This window comes from Oryctolagus cuniculus, chromosome 1 (genome assembly GCF_964237555.1).
Source record: "Oryctolagus cuniculus chromosome 1, mOryCun1.1, whole genome shotgun sequence".
Lineage (NCBI taxonomy): Eukaryota > Metazoa > Chordata > Mammalia > Lagomorpha > Leporidae > Oryctolagus > Oryctolagus cuniculus.
Window position 1 is genome coordinate 202,630,914 of NC_091432.1, and position 22,483 is coordinate 202,653,396.

General features: G+C 57.1%; 1 protein-coding gene across 1 annotated transcript in view; it reads left to right on the forward strand.

Annotated features, from left to right (window-relative positions):
* The window catches only part of COL15A1 (collagen type XV alpha 1 chain), a 112,339-nt gene that overhangs the window by 34,177 nt on the left and 55,679 nt on the right, over window positions 1-22,483 (forward strand). The window contains exons 4-10 of the mRNA XM_051843674.2: window positions 5,413-5,960; window positions 7,195-7,269; window positions 9,112-9,192; window positions 14,251-14,398; window positions 17,346-17,461; window positions 19,684-19,806; window positions 20,984-21,106. Coding sequence (XP_051699634.2) covers window positions 5,413-5,960; window positions 7,195-7,269; window positions 9,112-9,192; window positions 14,251-14,398; window positions 17,346-17,461; window positions 19,684-19,806; window positions 20,984-21,106 — 1,214 coding nt within the window. The remainder of the gene's footprint in view (window positions 1-5,412; window positions 5,961-7,194; window positions 7,270-9,111; window positions 9,193-14,250; window positions 14,399-17,345; window positions 17,462-19,683; window positions 19,807-20,983; window positions 21,107-22,483) is intronic.

Here is a 22,483-nt window from a genome sequence, read left to right on the forward strand (position 1 = left end):
ACCTGGGTGGTCTCCTCAGCTGTTGTAGTCATTTGGGGAGTGAACTAGCAGATGGGAGATTTTCTTTCTCTCTCCTTTTGCTGTAGACAGATTTTTCTATTTTTTTTTTTTAAGATTTACTTATTTATTTAAGAGGCAGAGTTACAGACAGAGAGGCCGAGACAGAGACCTCCACTGGTTCACTTCCCAAATGGCTACAACAGCAGGAGCTAGGCTGATGTAAAGCCAGGAGCTTCTTCCAGGTCTCCCACATAGGTGACAGGGGCCCAAGCACTTGGGCCATCTTCCACTGCTTTCCCAGGCCATCAGCAGAGAGCTGGATCAGAAGTAGAGCAGTTGGGACTAGAACTGGCACCCATATGGGATGCCTGCACCGCAGGCTGAGGCTTAGTTTACTACACCGTGGCGCTGGCCCCAGACTTCTCTATTCTTAACCCATTTTCCTTTTGGGCTGTTGGTCTTTTGGATATTAGGGAAATGAGATTGTTGTCTGTGAGATAAGGAGCAAGAATTTTTTCCTCCAGTGTTTGGTGTTTTTTGTTGATCTGGTGAGAATTATCATAGTTTTTTTCTTGCTGTGCAGTCAGATTTAACCAAATGTATTAATTCCCCCCCCCCCCGCCCCACCTTTCAAGTAAATAAAGTTTTAGAAGGAATATTCACGGAAGTGTAGCCGCCAGGTCACGGGGTCTGTGTGCGTGTGTAATGTTGATCAGCATCGTCAGGTTGCAGCCCACAGAAGTGAGAGCAACTTCTGTGCTCTACCAGCAGTGACAGCGAGGGCTTCCTGCCGCCTGCAGCCCTGGCCAGCGCGGCGCGGCTTCCGGCACTCTGCCCCCTGCCAGTCTGGTGGGGGACCTGCGTCTCTTTGTAACCTTGTAGTTCTCTCCTTATGACCAAGGTTGCATAGTCTCCGTGTTTTGAGATGATTGCTGTGGAATTCAGTTCACAGAAAATGCATTCACTACTTTTTTTGAATATCACCTAATTTTTTCTTTTTTTTTTTTTTTTTTTTTTTTTTTTTTTTTTTTATTTTTTTGACAGGCAGAGTGGACAGCGAGAGAGAGAGACAGAGAGAAAGGTCTTCCTTTTTGCCGTTGGTTCACCCTCTAATGGCCGCCGCGGCCGGCGCGCTGCGGCCGGCGCACCGCGCTGATCCGATGGCAGGAGCCAGGAGCCAGGTGCTTTTCCTGGTCTCCCATGGGGTGCAGGGCCCAAGCACCTGGGCCATCCTCCACTGCACTCCCTGGCCACAGCAGAGGGCTGGCCTGGAAGAGGGGCAACCGGGACAGAATCCAGCGCCCCGACCGGGACTAGAACCCGGTGTGCCGGCGCCGCTAGGCGGAGGATTAGCCTATTGAGCCGCGGCGCCGGCCCTAATTTTTTCTTAAAGATTTATTTATTTATTTATTTGAATGTCAGAGTTAGAGAGCAAGAGAGCGAGCGAGCGAGCGAGAGAGAGCTCTTTCATCCACTAGTTCACTCCCCAAGTGCTCACTGTGAAGCCAGGAGCCTGGAACTTCCAGGTCTCTGCCGTGGGTGCAGGGGCCCAAGGACTTGGGCCATCTTCCTCTGCCTACCCAGGCCGTTAGCAGGGAGCTGGATCAGAAGTGGGAGGAGCTGGGACTCAGCCAGCACTCATATGGGATGCCAGTGTCGCAGGCGGTGGCTTAACCTGGCGCACCACAACACTGGCCTGTCACCTCGTTTTAAACATAAACACGATCACTATGGTTGAAAGCCCTCCACCTTCCCCGAGCCCATCTCCTTGCCTGCCCTAAATGGTGGCACGTGTGTGCTGCTGGCGGGTGTGTAACCCGGTGCAGTTGCTTCTGAGAACAATTTAGCAGGGTTTGATGAAGTTGCAGGTGCACTCATCCATATGGTCCAACAATCCCACCTCCAGGTTGTAGAATCACCTGCACAGGTAAGCACCAGGAGGCGTGGGCAAGGGTATCACGGTGGCATTGATGTTAATAGTGAGAGAAGCTTGAGTTTCCATCAACAAAAAAGTGAATCAATCCATTGTGGATTATTTATAACATCAAGTACTCTTGTGAAATTTTAAAACCAAAACCACATGTGTCAACAAGGATAAATCTGAAAAATACAATGTTGCGTGAAAAAAGGAAAAAGACAAGTGGCAGAAGAAGAAAGTCAGCCTGCCAACATTTCCATGAAGTTTAGAAACAGACACAGCGGTTCTGCATTCTGTGCAAGACACAGACTCCCATAGCAAACTGCCAGACAAATGCGTGGGAGTGAAAAACACCACATTCCCAGGCCTGGCTACCTCTGGGGCCTGGGCAGACGGCGAGGACTGGAGGGAGTCGCCGAGAGCTTAGCTGAACAGACATTTTCTTTCTCGAGTGGAGTGGTGAGCACCGGCTTGTTCCTCCTTGTCTTTAAAGCTGTTTTGAAATGCTGTTTCTTATGGGACCCGGTATTTTCCCAAATCATCATGTGACCATAACACTCAAGAGAGCGATCATTAATGTGTCAGTTTACACTCCTTTGTTGGGATGCCGTCTGCGTTTTCCACTGTGGCCATGTCTACCAGGAACTCACATGGCCCGTGCTCACAGACAGCTGGAAGCCACCATGATGGACAGGGAGGTGACACCTCTTAGGTAACAGGTGAGCAGGTGACCTCTGAGATTCCTTTTCGGAACTTGGGACCTGGTGATGATGATGATGGTGGTGGTGGAGCCTTGAGCCTAGCAGGTAAGGTGCCTGTACCCCCCACCTGGCCTTGCTGCCTGACTCCGGCTTCCTGCCAAGGCTCGGGCTGGAGGGAGCAGCTGTGATGGCTCGAGTAGGTGGGTCCCTGCCACCCATCCGGGGTGCCTGGATGGAGTTTCCAGCTCTCGGCTTCAACCTGGCCTCGCTGTGGCCATTGAAGGCATTTGGAGTGTGAACCAGCAGGTCGGGGTGCTCTCTATTTGTCTCTGCCTCTCGGGTAATAAAAATTTAAAAGTCTATATAGTATCCACCACTTTTTGAGCATTTTCCTATGTTGTGTCTGAACCTGGTATGGTCTCTTTTAATTCTCACAACAACCATATGGACTAATTACTTGTATTTTTTTTTAAAGATTTATTTATTTATTTGAAAGTCAGAGAGAGAAGAAGAGGCAGAGAGAGAGAGAGAGAGAGAGATCATCCATTCGCTGGTTCACACCCCAATTCACGCCAGAGCTGCACTGATCCGAAGCCAGGAGCTTCTTCCAGGTCTCCCATGCGGGTGCAGGGGCCCAAGGACTTGGGCCATCTTCCTCTGCTTTCCCAGGCCATAGCAGAGAGCTGGATTGGAAGTAGAGCAGCTGGGACTATAACTGACACCCATATGGGATGCTGGTACTTCAGGCGGCAGCTAAACCCACTATGCCACAGTGCCGGCCCCTAATTACTTATATTTTATTGTGATAAAATATACATCAGTTTTGCTATCTTAACCATTTTTAAGTATCTCATATTATTCTTTATACCCTTTTCTGTGGCCTGCATGTTTCATAATAATTATATGTGTGTTTTTCCCTCGCTCACACAAACACACACACACACACTCACAGAAGTCACTGGCCATGTGCAGCCCTCTCTGTGGGTGCTGTGGCATGGGGGTGGGGACACAGCACTCCGATTCTGTCTGTCTCTCACTCTTTCCCATTCTCCGGGAACACACACGGCCATCCCTGGAGAATTAGAGTTCCTGAAATTGCACCTATGTCCCTCATGCTGCTGATGGGACGTGGGTATGGCAGGAGAACTGGCTGGAGCCCTGGGAGCACCCCTGGGGGCCTCCCCCACCTCAGTGAGGCTGCAGCTGTAAGTCAGACCAGCTGTGGCTTGAAAGCCTCCCGCCCCTTCATGGAAGCTCCAGGGCCCAGAGGCAGGCCCGCATCGCAGCCTCACCCGGCACAGTGGGGCTGGTGCTACACCCTCCCTACTGACCTCTTGGGGCTGTTGATTGGGCGTGATGGAGAGTGGAGAGTGTGGACTGCATTGTGGCTGTCCTTGAGTCAGTACCCGTTGTCTGAGAGCTCACGTGGCTGGTTAGCTGTGCCCAGTGAGAGGGAGGCAAGTTGGGTAGAGTGGAGAGCAGGTTTCACTGGTGCAGTGCGTTTTCCTTGCTAGCGCCCTCCAGTGGTTTGTGCCTCCTCTGGAGACCAGCCACCCCGTCCCAAGGGCCAGGTGGGTTCTCATGGGCCCCTGGCCATGGCTGCAGTCCAGGCAGTCCCCAGGGCATCTGCTCTGCCCTGTGGCCTTCCGGGGGAGGACACCGCTTGATTCTGAGCCTCACTCATGACAGGCCTCCTCCCTGGCTGATTCCTCAGGATCCAGCTTCACTTTTGAGACCACGGCTGTTGCTTGTCCATAGTCCTGGCTGCGGTGGTCTTGTCCACCTGTCCCTGGACCCGCCTTCCTAACTCCCTGCAGGTGCCTGGGACATCCGCTCCGGAGTGGGCGCACGTTGCTGCGAGCTCCCTCAGGGGACAGCCCTGGGATGGCCCAGCTCGAGCCTGGGGTCCTCTCCCAACCACCATAATGGGACTGTCTCACTTCTCCCTCCAAGGCGTGGAGGTTAAGAGCACGGGTGCTGGCAGCAGATGCACTGGGTTTGTCCCTTGCATTGAACTTAAGTTGAGCAAATTTAACGTCTCAGTTTGCTCCAAAGTAAGATGGGGATAATAGCACCTAAGCTCACAGGGCTGTTGCGAGGGTTCAGTGAGCTAAGGGACGTGAAATGCTCAGGGCAGTGCCTGGTGCAAAGTGAGAAGGTGGGGAATGCGGATGATGAGGCTGGCTGTGGCGACGACACAACCGCCACCAAGGGCGACGATGTTCTGAGGTCGTGGCGCACATGATCTTGTCCCTGCTTTCCCCCCTACAGCCTGAGTCACTTAACCAGTGGACCTCATATAAAACAAAAGAAAGTAAACCGACCTAGTTTTATAACGGAGAAAAAAAATCTCCGAGTTGATGGGGGAACGTTATATATCCTAGAAATGACTTGTAAATGTTTGCAAGCTCCAGATTCTGACTCACGAGTGGGTAACGAAGTTACTTTGAGTCATTTCCAGCATGTTTTTAATAAACTAAAAGACAAAAGGAATAATGAAATGGAAGGGAAGAGACCTGGGTGTCTGGTGAGAATTAAAAGTCAATCCCGCTCTCTGAAACATTCGATTCCGTGTTGGGGGTGCGTGTTTATCTGATGTGTGCGGCCCAGGCTGCAGTGTTAATGCATTTCTTTTTGCAAGTCATTGTCAACAAGCTTGGAAACCAGCAGGTTAGAAGCTACAGCCTCAGTGGGGTCGGAACGGCCTCTGTTTCACGGTGTGGCTGCTTCCTCCTCATTTCCATGCGTGGTATGATACACCCGTAAACACGGCCTCTCTTTCCCTCCCCACAGAGTCAGTCTCCCAGGGCCATCTGGACCTCACGGAGCTCATCGGCGTCCCTCTGCCCTCATCAGTGTCTTTTGTCACGGGCTACGGTGGCTTCCCGGCCTACAGCTTTGGGCCTGGGGCCAATGTCGGCCGCCCGGCCAGGACCCTGCTGCCCCCCACCTTCTTCCGGGACTTTGCCATCAGTGTCACGGTGAAGCCCAGCGGCGGCCGTGGTGGGGTGCTCTTTGCCATCACCGATGCCTTCCAGAAGGTCATCTACCTGGGCCTGCGGCTCTCGGGCGTGGAGGACGGCCACCAGCGGGTCATCCTCTACTACACGGAGCCCGGCTCGCACGTGTCCCATGAGGCCGCTGCCTTCGAGGTGCCTGTGATGACCGACAAGTGGAACCACTTCGCGGTGACCGTGCAGGGCGAGGAGGTGACACTGCTCCTGGACTGTGAAGATCATGGCCACGCCCTTTTCCAGAGGTCCTCCCGGCCTCTGGCTTTCGAGCCCAGCGCAGGGATCTTCGTGGGCAGCGCCGGGGCCACGGGGCTGGAGAGATTCATTGTGAGTCCACATCCCGCTGCCAGGAGGTCGGGGGTGGGACGACCGGCACAGCTCACCCTGCTGGAAATGCCAGCAACTGCTCTTGTTTCACTCTCTGTGTCTTGAGAGAGGCACGTGTGTTATAGTGGGAAGGACACTGTGCCCAGAATGAGAAAGCCTGGGTTCCAGCCTCTGTTTGCACCTTAGCCTGCGGATTCTGGCCAGCACCCAGATTCTCTGATCCCTGGTCCTTGTCTGTAAGCAGAGATAAGCAAACTCAGCCCAAAGCATTGTGTTGAAGGGGTTAAGCTGCTGCCTGAGATGCTGACTGTCTTATATATGAGTGCAAGTTCCAGTCCTGGCTGCTCCCCTTCTCAATCCAGCTCCCAGCTGATGTGCCTGGGAAAGCAGCAACAGATGGCCCAAGGGAGCTGGACTAGAAGTGGAGCAGCCAGGTCTTGAACTGGTGCCCATATGGGATGGAGGCGGAAGCTTAACCTGCTATGCCACAATGCCAGCCCCAGTCTTCATTGTATTTGAAGGGTACACACACACACGCACACACGCACACATGCATACACACACAGACAGAATTCCCATTTGCTGGTTCACTCCCCAAATGCCTGCAGCAGCCTGGGCTGGGCTAGGCTGAAGCCAGGAGCCAGGAGCTTCATCTAGGTCTCCCATGTGGGTGTTCAGGACCCCAAGTGTTGGAGCCATCACCTGCTGCTGCCCAGGGTATGCATTAGCAGGAAGCTGGATTGGGAACAGAGCCAGATCTCAAACCCAGGCACCCTGCTACGCAGCGCAGGCCTCCCAACGTGGCATCATAATTGCTGTTCCAAACACTTGCCGCTGATGGACAGTTTTTAAGTGCTCACTTCAGTTGTCTCAGGGAGAATGTGCAGGATGGAGGGAGGGCTCTGGCTGCCTGAGAAGCTTTGAGCTGGCGGGGGAGGGGCGGGGACACATTGCGGCAGAGGGGGGCTTGCATGTCAGGCTTGCTTTTGAGCAGCTGGGGGCCGGGGGAGCACTTCACCGCCGGAGCACTCCCAGGAGCTCTCTGCTAAGGGGGTTTGTTTCACACTGGCCCAAGGAGGGTCTCCCAGACCCCACCAACGAGGCTCGGCTTCCTGGTCACCACCCTCCTCTCACCCACGTCTCTGTGTCAGTGTCACACTTTCCATGGGTGGACATGCTGTGTCATGCCGTGGACATGCAAACCGGGGCTTATGGCTCCTCTGCTTCTCCCTAGGGCTCCATCCAGCGGCTCACCCTCCACCCGGACCCCAGGACTCCCGAGGAGCTGTGTGAAGCTGAGGAGGCATCGGTGAGCCCCCGACCCCTGCGGAGGGCCCGGCAGCCTTGTGGCTGGGTGCCCAGGCGGTTCTTCATCCCCCGCGTCATAGAGTCGCCGGGACCTCTCGTGTTGGCAAGTGCCGCCGCGAGTCCTATTTTGGGCGTCTGGCTTTGACTTCACTTTTTCAAGCTCTCCGTCCCTCTCTGGGGTGGGAATGTCTGCTTCCTTGTCTGTGGCAGTCAGTGGCCTGGTTTCCAGCCTTCCTGCCAAGAAAAGGTGTCAGGATTCTAAAATCAAAGCTAAAACTCTGAGATAGTCTGGGTGCGAATTCCTATAAAAGCGAACCTAACTTTAGTTTTTATGTTGGCAAAGGGCATCGGTTCCTAAGTGGGGGTGGGGTGGTGGGCATGGAGAAAAGATGGTTCCCTCCTCCTTCCCCACTCCTTTCCTCCTGGGTTTCTTTTTCTTTTTTTTTTTTTATGAAACTTTTTATTTTTAATTTGACAGAGTTAGACAGTGAGAGAGAGATAGAGAGAAAGGTCTTCCTTCCGTTGGTTTACCCCCCAAATGGCCGCCATGGCCAGAGCTATGCCGATCTGAAGCCAGGAACCAGGTACTTATCCTGGTCTCCCATGGGGTGCAGGGCCCAAGCACTTGGGCCATCCTTCACTGCCTTCCCAGGCCACAGCAGAGAGCTGGACAGGAAGAGGAGCAACCGGGACTAGAACCTGGCGCCACAGGCGGAGGATTAACTTAGTGAGCCATGGCAACGTCCCCTCCTCATGGGTTTCTGAGCACCTGCTGGGCCTGGGGCAGGGGGAACCAGCTGGGAACTGTCCCTGTCCTCAGGCTGCGCATGGACCCTCCTGCAAGCAAACGCAGTGGTGGAGGCGGGGAGCTCCTCCGATCTGAACTCAGCTGCTCAGGTGGTGGTGGGAAGAAGGAAAAGCAAGAACTGGCAGTGTCAGAGAGAAGCTGGGGCCTGACCAAGGACGCACAAGCCTCAGGCAGACAAAGAAGGGCGCAGGGAGAGCAGGTGCAAACACCTGAGGCGAACGGAGCATGGCCGGTTCCTGGAACCCAGGCTGCTGTCCCTGGGGTTGGACCGCCTCCCAGAGGTGGAACGGCTCTGTAAGCGGTGTGTTCTCCCTGGGCCTGTGGTTGGCTGTGAGGCAGGGAACCCTGGCGCTGTCATGCGTTCATCTCTGTGTTGCCATTGAAAAAGTAGAGACAAGAACAAGAGCATGGCGTTGGTTCTGGAATCAGGGCCCACAGACATCCTGACTGCCTTCATGGGGCTCAATATGGAGACTGGGGGGCAACAAGGAGTTGCCTTCAGCAGTCGTGGTCCCCATGGTGAGGTTTCAATGACAAAGACGGCAGGGCCAGGGAACCTGGGTGAAATACAAGCAGAGATGTTAGAAAGGCTGCGGTGTGATTGCGGGTGGTTGTGTTTATCTGAATAGTAAAAGGTGGAAGGAAACAAGAAAAATAACCAGCCAGGCACACTGCACACACGCTGTCTCCTCGGCCCCACCGTGTCTCTCTCTCCCACACACACACATGTACATGCATGCCCATGCACACTGCACACACACTGACCCCTCAGCCCCATTGTATCTCACACACGTACATACATGTACACACACATACACCATGCACACATATGCATACTGTGCACACACATGTGAACACATGAATGTGTGCGTGCATTGTATACACACACGTGTGCCCACATGAGCACGCCCACACCTGTGCATACACTGTTCCTCCTTAGGAGTCGGCGGCAAGTTCCTGTGCCGTTCCCAGTGGCTGCGCTGTGTGTAACCTGCTCCCCGTGCCCGGCGCGGGGCGTGATTTGTCTCCACACAGGCGTCGGGAGAGACCAGTGGGCTTCAAGAGGCAGACGGGGTCGCGGAGATCTTAGAAGCCGTCACCTACACCCAAGTGCCGGTGAGTGCTGGGCTGCTGTGCCCGCCAGAAGCCGTGGCTCTGAGGTCTCTGTTTTCAGATCTGCAGGCTTCATCGCTGGCCCATCTGGAGAGGCCAGGAGGGCATTGGCCAATGGGTGTTCTGCAGAGTCCCCAGGTGCCCTGGAATGCCAGTGACATTGATGATGCAAGTGGCCTGTGGCCATGGGAGGGCCGTCCCAAGGTGCCCTTGTGCTCTGTGGTCCTAGGTAATGATGCAGCCTCTCTGAACCTCAGCTCCTCTTCCCCAGGGTGGTGATCACCGTGGCCCTGTTGCACAGGGTTGCTGCGAGGGTTCATGGGGTGGGGCAGTGCAGGCACGAGTCTCAGCCCGGCACCTGGCACAAGGGAAGTGACCTTGAACAATGACCACTCTGCTGTTGGGTAAGCCCTGGGCTCCTGCTGAGAGAGCAAAGCCAGGGCCCGACTCCGGCATGCCGCCACGTCCTCACAGCCCCATGAGATAAGCATTCTCCCTGTGTGTTTAGGCCTCCTCCCTCCTGGGAAGGCGCCCTGTGGTCCAGACGAGGAAGTGCTTTGGGAAGCTTTGAGTCAGACTGCGTGGACACCGAGGAGCCCAGAGCCCAGTTTTAATGAGAACAGCGAGCAAGGCCTGAGTCACTGAGCACAGAGAAGCTGCAGAGGCCTCCCAGGCCGGCCGGGCTCGCTCTGGGACTCATCCCTGACAGCACGGGGCGGCTCCGGAAGAGGGGGAAGGAATGGTCACCGCTTTCTACACAGAAGCGTCCAGAAAACTGCCCTACATGCCCCCGGGCACACTGAGGCCCAGGGAGGGGTGCCCGGGCAGAGCTGGCGCTGGAGGAGGATCTCCTGCTGCCCGTCTCTGGGGTCATGGCCCCAGGAGTGCTGCAGAAGTCTACACCCCAGGACCTCAGCCAAGCTTGAGCAGCTGGGAAGGAGGATACTGGGGGCCCAAGGCACTCAAACCTTGGTGGGGAGGTGGGCAGGGACCTACCCTGGGCACTGTTGCAGTTCTGTGTGTCCTTCAGCCCTTGGCCACCCTGTCCACGTGTCCCAGGCACGCGGTGGTGGTCCCTTGGGCTGTTGAGCCTGCTGCCCGCCTCCTCCCCCCCACCCCCTACCCCCCACACCGGGCACCAGCCTACAACTTGGAGCAAGGCAGCTCACGCAGAGGTGCCAATAACCCAGGGTGGTTCTGGGAGGCACAGGAGAGCAGAGCGAGTTTTGAGAGTGTGACATGATCGCGAGGAGGAGAGCTGGGCAGGGACTTGGGGCAGGGGGCCCAAACGGGAGGTGAAGGCGGAAAGTCGGCATTGCCTGGGCCCCACTGTGTGCCTGGCACTCGGGTCTCTGTGTTGTCACTTATTCCTCGCAACTACTCTGCGTGGGAGCAGGCGTGAGCCCATTATATAGAGGTGGAAAGAAATGGCAGGGGCCCAGCCTGGCCCAGCCTCCCTCTGGACAGGTTCAGGTGCAGGGCCAGACGTGGGGCAGGGGTCAGCCAAGAAGGGGAGCAAAATCCCCAGAGGATCTGGAGGAATGTAGAAGAAAGAGTTGTGATGTGATAGCCTCGGAGACCACGGGGCACCAGAGGTCAAGGGGCACCCCGAGGTCAGGGGGTGCCCGGAGGATCCTTCCTGGATCCTCAGCCCCATTTTGCTCAGGGCAGGTCAGAGTCCCACCAGGTGTGGATTCAAACTCTGCCACTTCCCGGTGGTTGACCGTGAGCGAGCAGCTTCACCTCTCCAAGCCTCGGCTTTCTTCTCCGTGACAATGTTGTGAGGCTGAAGGGAGGCCCGGCTCTGGGCTGGACTCGGCGCTGGCACAGTGTGGATGCCTCGGTCCTCTGGTCCTGCTGCCCGCTGGGCTGGCGGCTGAGCCTGGCGGTCATGCCAAACCCCTGGAGGGGGATCCCCCCGGGCTGTGGCTCTGGCCCAGCTCCCTGCCGCCTGCTTGTCTGTTCCCAATCACCAGACTCCCTGCCTCTGTCCTGCAGTTCGCGCTGTCCCAGGGCTCCCACTCCTCAGTGCCGTCTGCAGGATGGGGTGAAGAGGTCTGTGGGCCCGCAGAGGAGGCCACCGAGGGCTTCAGGCAGAGGAGAACTTAGCTCGCCGCTGCCCGCCTGCAGGTAGAAGAGCCAGGTCTTGGGCCTGAGTCCAGGCACTCTCGGTGACACCAGCCCCGAGCTGGGGGCTTCCCCCTTGGTCATCTCCTACAGCAGCTCTGTGGCCACCCCTCCTTGTCTCTGGCAGTCCCCAGCCAGCCCTGTCTGGCTTCTTTCTGACACTGATCTCAGTTCCCCATTCGCAGCCTTAGGAGCCAGGCCCAGTACGGAGCTGTGGACAGGCTCCGTGGCAAGAAGCTTCGAGTCAGCCCCTCCTTGTTGGAGCCCCTGCAACCCCATCCTCATGTCTCATGCTGAGTTAGCTTCTGCTGACACAACCTTGCATTTCTGGAAAGTTCTATTTAATATGATGCTCTGCCTTCCAAATAAATACATATTTATATTTATATGTAAATATAAATTTATATATAAATTTATATATGAATATATAAATATTTATAAATATATGACTATTTACACACACACAGAAAAGAGAGAGAGAGAGATTCAGTCTGCTGATTTACTTCCCAAATGGCCACAATGGTGGGGCTGAGCCAGGCTGAAGCCAGGAGCCTGGAGCTCCATCTGGGTCTCCCACATGGGTGGCAGGGGCCCAAGGATTTGGGCCATCCTCCACTGCTTTCCCAGGTGCATTGGCAGGGAGCTGATTGGAAGTGGAACATGCAGGACTTGGAACTGGTGCCCATATGAGGTGCCAGAGTTGCAGATGGCAGCTTTACCTGCTATACCACAACGCCAGCCTGATGTTCCTATTTTTAAATATTTTTAAATTTAGGGGCCGGCGCCATGGCTCACTTGGTTAATCCTCCACCTGCGGCACCAGCATCCCATATGGACACCAGGTTCTAGTCCCAGTTGCCCCTCTTCCAGTCCAGCTCTCTGCTGTAGGCCGGGAAGGCAGTGGAGGACGGCCCAGGTCCTTGGGCCCTGCACCCTCATGGGAGACCAGGAGGAAGCACCTGGCTCCTGGCTTCGGATCAGCGCAGCGTGCTGGCCATAGCAGCCATTTAGGGAGTGAACCAACAGAAGGAAGACCTTTCTCTCTGTCTTTCTCTCACTGTCTATAACTCTACCTGTCCAAACAAATTTTTAAATTTATTTGTTTGGCAGGCTGAGAGAGAGGCAGAGGCAGATGGGGAGATACCTCCCCTCTGCTGGCTCAGTCCACGGTGGCTGGTGACAGCCAGGACTGGGCCACTTGAGATGCCCTCATCCCAGATCAGGGTGCCTGGCTTCGGTCCTGGCTCCGCTTCTGATCCCAGCTCCCTGCTAATGTGCACCCTGGGAAGGCTCGGGCAGTCCTCTGTTGTGCTGACGGGGCTTCCGCCTGGACCCTTGGCAGGGAGGGGAGCGGAAGCTCCTGGGTAGGAGCCCTTCCCCACCCCGCTAGATCAACTTCCGGGGTGAAATACAGAAGTCAGCTCTGGCTGTGTTCGCAGCCTCTGCTCTGCAGGTGCCTGCTCCCTGGCCCTGCTCTGCCCCCGTTCCTGTGTCAAGGGAGTGACTGTGCCCTCCCAGCCTCGAGCTCTCCTGCCCTCATCCAGACTCCCACCGCCTCCCGGGTGCACTCTCCAAAGTCCACGGCTGACCACGCCACCTCCCAGCCTCCCAGCCCGCGCCTGCTGCCTGCTGCCCCCGGGGCCCCAGCTCACACTTCTCAGCAAGGGAGCAGCCCCCCCTTCAGCGCCCCTCCCTGGCTCTGTGCGGCTGCTTCTCTCTCCAACCCTGGGCTCGAGTGCCCCCCATTAGCCCCTGCCCCCTCCCCATTTCCTGAGACTCTGCTCCTTCTTCCAGACCCAGCTCTTTGAGGCCTTCGCTCCCACACCCCGCGTTGGTCTTTGAGGCTGTTGTTTTCTTTTTCTCTCCATCTGCACCTGCAGGTTTTGGTGGTAATGACTGTGGGATGTGTGTGCACCAAAAATAAAGGCGTGCTGAGCGCTCCCATGCATGCCCTCCCTTGAGTCGTTCCTAGTGCCCCCATTTCACAGAGGAGGAGACTGAGGCCCTGTACAACTTAGCGAATAACCAGAGAGCTGGGATTGTAGCTGAGTGTGACAGTGAAAACTGACCTGTCCAGCCCTAAATGATGAGCTTCCTAAGCTGGAGCCTTCTCGTGTATACACTGGACTCTGATGTTAAGGAGAGAACCTTCAGCCATTGGCCGGCACAGGCATGAGATGCCGCCGTAACAAATTAACCTTGACATCTTAGCCAAACAGAGGTCTATTCTCGTTGACCACAGTCCAGCGCCGGTCCGCAGGCACCATCATTCACCCCCACCCCTGATCCGGGTCCCTCGAGTCTGGAAACGGTTGAGACGGTTTCAGTGCTGTCAGCCCCGGCTCTCAGGAGCTGCCGTCCGGGTTTGAGGTCGTGGCCTCTGGGGCCCACATCAGCATTTCTGCCTGCATCCCCGAGGCGCTCTGTGCTGGTTTTCTCCTGGTTCGTCAAGGTGGTTAAGACATCAGCTGCTTTTGCAGATGCCGGGGGTTCCTGGAAAGGAAGCGGGGCCGTCTCTCGTTTTCAGAGGTGCTCATCACCAGTGCACCTCCGGGTCGGATGCACCCGGCCTTCACCGCGTGCAGCCTGGCTCCTTCATTCATTCATTCATTCATTCATACTCTCCTCTAACAGATCCTTCCCGAGCATGGCCTGGGCTTCGGGGCTCTCGGAGCGTGGTTCCCGTGCGCAGGGAGCTTAGGCAGAGCTGGGCGGCCTCACCTAAATGAACAGGGGTCTTAAATTGCCTCTGGCTCTGCCTCTCTCTAATGGGGACCACATCAGCATTTCCGCCTGCGTGCCCAGGGCTCAGGAGCAGGTCTGGGCTGCATGATCATCTGTGGGTGTGTTGCTTCCTCCCGTGACACCCCCTGGCATCGTCCCCTGCTCTACTGCCAAGCAAACCCCTTCATGTCTCTTTTCTCTTCCCTGCAGCCACAGGAAGCCAAAGTTGAACCCCTCAACTTGCCTTCCATCCCAACCTCTGCATCTGAGGACCCAGAGCTCTCGGGTGAGCCCGTGCCCGAGGGGACTCCGGACGCCACCACCCTCAGCGCCATCCAGCACAGGAGCCCTGAGCCAGGCAAGTCCTTGGGTACCTTCACCCTGGGCAGCCTTGCACTGCGTGATGACTGTGGCTGGGACCCGGGAATGTCACGCCACTTCCCTCAGCGCCTTAGGGGAGGGATGACGGTCACCCTCCTTGACAGACAGGCGGAGGGAACTGAGTTGCAGGGCAGCTGAGTGACCCAGCGAGACCCGGCGGCTCACACACGGCAGCGCTGGCCTTGGATCTGGCACACTTGGACTTTGAGCCCCCGGACTCCACCCCTTGTGGGCTGTGATCATTGTCCCTGTTTTCTGGGTACCTACTGTGCACCACATGTTTGGGTGCGTCCTCTCTGACCCCCGTGTTGATTGCACTAACCATGCGTTTAGAGCAGAAAACTCCAGCGCTCAGAGAGTGACTTGAGCCGAGTTACACAGCCTGCAGCCCAGACCTGATGCCAGGTCCCCACCCCTCCTGACCTCTGCCACAGCTGCCTGTCTCTCAGAGTCCCAGGTCAGTTGACCGGTGCCCAGAGAGGAACAGGGACTGCTGTGGTCACTCAGCAAGTCAGTGGCCAGCCCTAAGCTGGAGGGCTCTGGTCCTGTCTCTTATCCCATTACCTGCGTGGAGAAGCAATGCCAGAAGTGCAGAGGTCAGACCCAGTCTCCCAGGCAGCAGCCCAAGGTGCCCAAGGCCTGGTGTGGCCATCATTTCCTGCCCTTTCTCCAAGGGGCAGCCCTTTCGGACCACGGTCACAGCCAAGGCCAGAGCATGGAGATGCAGGAGCAAGAGCAGCCCTCGAAGCCCTGTGAGGCATTGCAAACCTCCTGAGCAGGGGTTCCTCGCCTCGGGCAAGCTATTTCATTGGCATTCTCAGCACCGACATTAGTGACACAGCTCTAATGAGCCGGGGACGGGACATGCCGTGGTGCTTTCCCCCAAAAGCACAGGTTTCCAGGCTCTGTGTGCTGTGGCCTGACCTCTGAACACGAGTTATTTATACGTATCGTTCTGCAGCGAGGTCGGGCATTGTGCATGTGTGTTAGATGCATTAGATGCGGCATGCTTCAGGATGCTCTGGGCAGTGATCTCTGGGGGGTGGCGTGAGGGGGGGTTTCGATTTTATTACACTTCTGTGTTTTACAAGTTGCCTGGAGTAAGATTTATCACTCTTTATGCTGGGAGCGACCGAATGTTCTTTTAACGTCTAGAGAAGTCTGTGGGTAAGAGAAGGGAGAGAGAACTGCACGAAGAACTTGTGTAATAATCTAATAAAGCTGTAATGCACCTGAGGAGTCAGGGTGGGCAGGGAGCGGCCCTCCGCGGGGGTGGGGGGTGGGGGGTGGGGATAGATCGGAGGGGCGTGGGCTGGGGCGGGGCTGAGCGTCTCCCAGCTTTGGTTCCTGGGCTGCGGTAACAGCGCCTGCCTGCCTCCTGGGTGCGTGAGAGGAGCAAGTATTCGCGGTGGGAAAGTGATTTATGAACTGCCAGTGCTGCTCCCGGGGTGGGACTGGGGTCTGGGGGCCAGTGGCAAGGGGCAAGCAGAGGCTGCAGGGCCTGGGGCCAGAGCTGGGTAACATCCCAAGGGGGCAGACTCAGATCCCAGGTGGGCTGCCTGTCCCCCGAGAAGGCCGCGGGTTCCTCTTCTTCCAGTGGGTCAGACAGCCCCGGTGGCACCAGTGCGCCAGTCCTGGCTAGGAAAAGCCCCTCCTATCCCTGGCAATACCTCCAGCCAGCCTCCACCCTGCCAGGATCAGGACTCAGGCCCACCAGCTGCTGGCACAGCACCCCCTGGTGGTGAGAGCAGGGAAGATGTGAGTCTGGGGCCAGGCAGGGCGGACCATTCCCTGTGCTGCGTGTGGGAGTCCTGGGGGCGCAGGGCCCATTGGAGAGTTTGCACCTCCCTGGGCGCTGTGCTGACCAAGGGGGCACGCATGAGTCCAGTGTGTATGGAAAGGGCCTGTCCTTGAAACAAATCGACCCAGCCCCTGCTCTCTGTGGGACCTCCTCGGCAGATGGGGTTCATAATCCTACAGTGTTAATGTGCAGGCCAGAGCACACACCTGCCACGGGCTGGTGGGGGGGGGGGTGCAGACAGAACACCCGGGATTGCCGGACTGGCCGCAGTGAGGCCGGCTGGGTGCTTGTGGGTAGGGAGGGTGAGCCAGCGGAGAGAGTGAGCAAGGTGCGCATGGGAGGTGCCTTGCACGGGGCCCGGCCTATCCAGGCAGGCATTCTCTCGGAATCTCTTCCTCTGCTTCAGGACTCCATCTGGTTTTGAAATTGCAACAGACAGACCTGCATGCGATAGCGATTCTGTCAGCTCCCAACTGTGTGGACCCAGCATTTAAGTTTCCTCTTCTTCTTCACTCCCATCCTCTGGAAGACACTGATGTTAGGCACTGTGGTATTAATGTGTAGACACACACATCTCCCTGTATGTGCATGTGTTATATGCTGTATGTAACAACTATCCTATCACATGAACGTATTGTAGAATCATTGCGTGTAAGGGTGGAGCATGTACACGCATATGCCTTTGTACATAAATCTACATAAATCTACATAATCTACATAAATCTACATCCACTCTGCTAAGGAACATTTGTCTGATGCTGTCCTTATGCCTTTCTTGCATGAACTTACTTAATCCTTATGACAGAGTCCTCAAGGAGTGGTGACGATGCCCATGTCTAGAGGAGGACCTTGGGGCACAGGGGAAGCCGCCCGCCACAGGTTTTCTTCCTGGTCAGTGGCAGAGCGAGACCGCAGGCCAGCAGCAGGTGGCAGAGCCGCGGCGGCGGCTGCCAGCTCGCCACGCCACCTCGCCACGTGCTGTTCTGTAGCTGGATGCCTTCCTTCTTAGTCCTGCATTACGGGGATACAAACATCTTTCCGAGAGAAGAGGTGAAGAGATAGTGCTTTCTTTCCCAAGTGGGTGCACTGTGGCTATCAATTGCCGAATGCCTGCTTCCTGCAGGGTCTGGTGAGATGCTGAATGACACACTGGAGGGGCTTCACGTGGTGGATGAAGACCCCGCGGCTGCTGGCACTGGCTCCGGCGATGGGTCCTTCCTTGATGTCACCGAAGGAAAGGTGAGTGAGTGGTAAATTCCACTGGGTAGGTCCCTGGGAAGCTTGGGTGCCTATTTCAAACTCGATGGTGATCTCGACTGGCACCATGGAGAATCACTACCAAGGCCACCTCCATCCTCCTGGTACCGAGAGGGAGAGTCCTGGGCTACAGGGAGTCTCCAGGGATGCCTGAGGACAGGTGGAGGGATGCAAGATTGTCCTCACCTGCGTCCCGTCCTCACCATGGTAACCACCTGCCCCTGCTCCCCTGTGAAGACACGTAGCCCCAGCAGCCCTGGGAGCCCCTGCGAGGCCGAAGCCAGTCAATTGCAGGTGTGCCCATGCTGCTGCTTGGTAATTAGCTTTTGCACTTGCAAAGTTCGAAATGCTGTGTGAGGCTGGGTGCAGAACAGAAGGAAACAAAATGTTCTCACAAAGTTGCCTGCTCAAAGCCCACAGTGCCGTTTCACGTCCGGGACGAGAACTTCGATAACTCTCATGCATAGCTCTCCCAACTGCCATCTGGTAACAGGCTAGTTTCACAGGTATTTTAAAATGTCAACAATTCAACAAAATACAAACACAGTGTCTTCTTCCCCTGCCCAGGCCGGCTGCAGACCAGAATCTCCCAGGGAAGGGAAGCGTGGTTAGGGATTTCCTCTGTTCCTTGCTGCTCTCGCCTCCCCATTCCCTGGCCCCTCGCCATCTCCTGTGGCTGCTGTCTTAACCTCTGCAGGCCTTGGCCCACCTGCAGCAAGGGGCACAGCTGTACAAGGCTGGGCAGGTGGCGTGGAAGATGCCTGATGGCTGGGCCCTTCCCTCATGGGGGCTTTTGTGATTCCTCCTGCAGGACCAAGGTCCCTGGCTGCCTTTGTCATTTCTGCTTGGGCTTCCACCCACTCCTGGGTGCCCTGGCACAAGGGTGATCCTTTGAGTACTGTCCACCTCCAGATGGCTTTGCCAACTGCCTTGGGAGGGATTGTGTCTTTGTCTCCAGTGGCAGGACAGAGCCTATCTTCCTCCCCCTCCCCTCTCTCCCTCTATCCTTGCCTTCCCTTCCCCTCTCCTCTTCTCCTCCCCCCCCCCCCCACTCTGGAACTACATGGCTGCCACACTCACCTTCTGTGTTTCCCTGGAGAGAACCCTGCATGGGCCCCTGTGTCTCCCAAATGTGAAGTCCATATCCCGCTCTCCCAGTGGTTTGCAGTGTGGAGAGGGGAGAGGAAAAGCCACAGCACCCTGAAAATCCTCACCAAGGGGATTCTGGCTGTCCAATCACTCAGCCCCAAACACCCTTTCCTTGCATGGCCCGGCGCCGGAGAGAGGCATGCAGGCCCCCGGGTCAGCACGTGGGGGTTCCCTGGTCCCCTGATGCCTGTGGGATTGTCCTTGCCCTACAGGGCTTTGGTCAGAAAAAGTCCCCTGTAATATCCTGTGACATCGTCTTTTCTCTAAATCTAAACAATAATTCTGCAGGGCCATAGCACGTTACGTGAAAACCAGACACCACGTCAAATCAGCTTCGGGCATGCTCCCTTCCGTATTCCTCCTCCTATAGACTGCGAGGAGCCCCGCAGCAAGGAAATCTGACCATGATCGTATTTTTGCATCCAAAGGAACCTACATTTTGCAAAAGAAAAACATCAAAGTATAAATCTTTGGAAAACAGAGATAAAACACAGTCCATTTGGTGACAGCAGCAGCCAAAGCTGCTCGGCTTCCAGTTCCCCCATCTGCTCTGCAGCCCGTCAGAGAGACTGCCTGTGCGCTCTCAGGGGAAACTGAGTCACGGGGCGAGAGAGGACGTGGAACGTGTGGCCCGCAGAGGGTCGAGGAGGACGTAGGTGCTGCCTGCCCACTGCTGAAGCTCCATTGTGGGCAGAGACATTGTGCCGTGGCCTCTGGGCAGGTGCATTTGGCCAAGGTGTCCAAGACGGAAGTGCCCAGAGCTGGAGGGGGCTGACTCTGGAGGCAGTGACGCCCCCGTGCCCGGAGGTGCACACAGATGCTTGGAATCAAACCCAGGGCGTCGGTGCCCAGGTGGTCTCTCCTGTCCCCGGATTCTGTGATTCTGGAGCTGCTGTGGGGTTCGGGTGAAGTCCTCAACAGGAAAGTCCTCGCGACAAAGAGCTGCAGGTGCAGCCGTGGCCGGGGGGTCCCGTTCTCTCCAGCCGCAGGCCCCATGGGCCTGGGGGGGAGGCCCCAGTGACGCGTGTGTTCCCATGTGGTGTCTTTATTTTCAGGGCTTAGTGGCAGCAACTGCAGGGGAGGCCGAGGGGCCCGGCAGCACCCCTGGGGAAGCAGAGGCCACTGAGGGGCCCACCCTGGCCGTGTCCAGCCCAGACCCTAAGGAAGGGGTAACCCCAGTAAGTAGCTCACGGTGCCAGCTCCACTGCATCTGCCTCTAGGGGGTGGGGGCTGTCACTGCCCTTCCCCCACTGTCTGTGGAATGCACAGTGACAGCCTTGTGGGGCCAGGTCCCCCCAGGCCCTGAGCAGGGGGCTCGCATCTGCATTGACTCATGCAGCAGATGTGTCTGGAGCCTGGTCATAGGGGGCAGTGGTGCATAGACATGTCTGGGGACACACACAGTGGCAAGAGGTACAGGAGGAGAGTCCCAGCATGCCCTGGGAGCACAGAAAAGGGGCCCAGAATGCGGACTTCCTGAGGGACAGATGAGGAAGCTGAGCCAGGGCAGAGCAGGGGGGAGGGAGGCAGGTATTGCTGGGGCAAAGGCCTGAAGAAGCGTGGCATGCCTGTGGGCCAAGCGTGAGCATGGTGGGTGAGGGTGGGGGGCAGGGCTGGAGGGGCTCCGAGGCCAGAGCAGGCTTTGGGAGCCATGCCAAGGAACCCGAGAGAACCCCTGCAGAAAAGGGGAGTCCTGGGAGGGTAGGAAGCAAGCAAGAGAGGCAGCCGGATGAGGATTCTGGAGCCAGCAGTCTGACTCCCAGTGGAGGGAGGATGGGGAGGCAGGCCTGGACACGGCGGCTGGGGGGGGGGGTGACCCTGTCGGGCTTCGGGTAAGTGGCAGTGTTAACCGTGCTCCAGGGTCACCTGTGCCGGGACCTGCCAGAAGTCCCGGTGAGCCAGGGATGGAAAATGCCCATTGCATTTGTTCACGTGACCATGGGTGACCGTGGAGAGAGAGGTTTTTAGGGATGTGGGAGGCAAGAAGCCAGAAGGTGCTGGGCTGGGGGAGCGGTTGGCGATGGACGGGGCTCCTTAAGCAAGGGAGCGATGGGGCGGGGGACTCAGGTTTGTTGCAAGGACTCAGTACCTCAGTACTAGGAGAAGTTCTGCTTCCGGGGTGGTGGACAGAGGCTGCAGGGGTCCTTCCAGGTTAGCAGGCTGATGGCACGGGAGGGGTCCTGGGGCGGAGCAGTGCCCTGGGGAGGTGTGGGAGGCCACGTTTCTGTACTGATGCCACACTAAGGGTGCTGGTTCGAGGCGAGGTCCTCAACACGCGAGCGCTGCGGGTGGAGGAGAGTTCCTGCGCCTTCGCTCCCTGCAGCCCCAGGCAGTGGGTGATGTCTTTCCATCCAGGGTCCCGATCAGGAAGAAGGTTCAGCAGCCACAGCAGCGGTGGAGGCCGAGGCCAGCGGGGCGCCCACTGAGGGGTCCCCCCTCTCCATATCCACCCAGACCCTCGGGGAAGAGGCCACTCTGGTAAGGAGCATCAGGGGCCGGGCGCAGCCCCACACCTTCTCGCAGTGCAGGTTCTCGTGCGTAACACTGGGGAGCCTGAGTGGGAGGGGCACCTCCCTGACCCAGTGCTCACCCAGGCTGGGCTCTGCCAAAGCCTGGGAAAGGGCAAGGTGGAGCCCCCTGGAGGATGGGGTTGGGGGGGCCCCTGTGGGCTCCAGCAGGGAGCAGAGGTGGTGGCTCTGAATGGAAGAAGTGACAGAGCTCAGAGTCTAGAAGGCGGTGGGGTTGAGCAGAGGGCGGGGCTGTGCCTCTCAGCTATGTGCCCCCCACAGTGCAGAGACACTGCACCCAGCTCCTGCATGCAGGACACGAGCCCTGCAGGGCCCTGGCGAGTCTGCCCCGGTGGGTCCCTCTGATGCAGGGGTGGGGAACATCTGGGACCTAGAACCGCAAGCAGGACTTCGAATTCAGCACATCTATGGCAGGCTGATTTTTTAGGCTGATAACTTAGTATGGCCCCTGGGTGATGTTAGAAATAGCCACGTGGCCCTTGGTAGAAACCAGGTTCCTGCCCCCTGCCCATGGATGCTCCCAAGCCCCCCCCCCCCAGCATGCTCCATGTGCGTTCTCCCCTTGGTTAATGTGTTCCCCCTTACCCAGTCCAGAACTCCCTTCCCTCGTCCGTGCACCCCATGTCCTGCCCCATGCCAGGTCCTGTGGATTTTTCTAACACTTTGTGAACCTGCCCACACCTGTGCTCCACCCGTCCCAGGCCCTGCACTGACTGAGCTGCCACCTTCCTAGCCTGGGCTATGGTTGGGGCCCCTGCCCAGCCTCCTGCACCCACTCACGACCCCTCGGTCAGGTGCCAGGCCCCTGTTCAGAAGCTGGGAGACATCCGAGGGCAGCCTTGCTGAGCACATCCCAGGCCCCTCTCCCTGACCTTTGGGGTTCTTGACCACACCTGCACCCTGCCTCTGGCCTCCCAGGCTTCCTATTCCCTCTGCCCTCTGCCTTCTGCCCTCTGCCGCCAGCCCCCTTCTTGCAGTCCTCTCCTTTTCCCCCTGGCTTACCTCGCAGGCACTTCCTCACCGAGGTGCTGTCCCAGGCCGGGGGTGGTCCCGCTGGTCCCTGCAAGGCCTGGTCATAATTGTCACTGATGCTGTCACCAGAGAGGAGTCATGGGGTTCTTGTCTTTGCACAAGGAAGAATTCACGCCTGAGACAGCAAGTAGCCGCGTTTTATTGCAGACAGGGCATCCGTCAGAAGGGAGGGGACAGCGAGTGTCCAGTCACTCAGACTGGGGGGAAAGCAAGGTTACGTGGTTGAATGGAGAATACACCTGGCAGGCCAGGCAGGGGGCTCAGCAGAGCTGAGGGAGCTGTGTGCAGTCTTTGT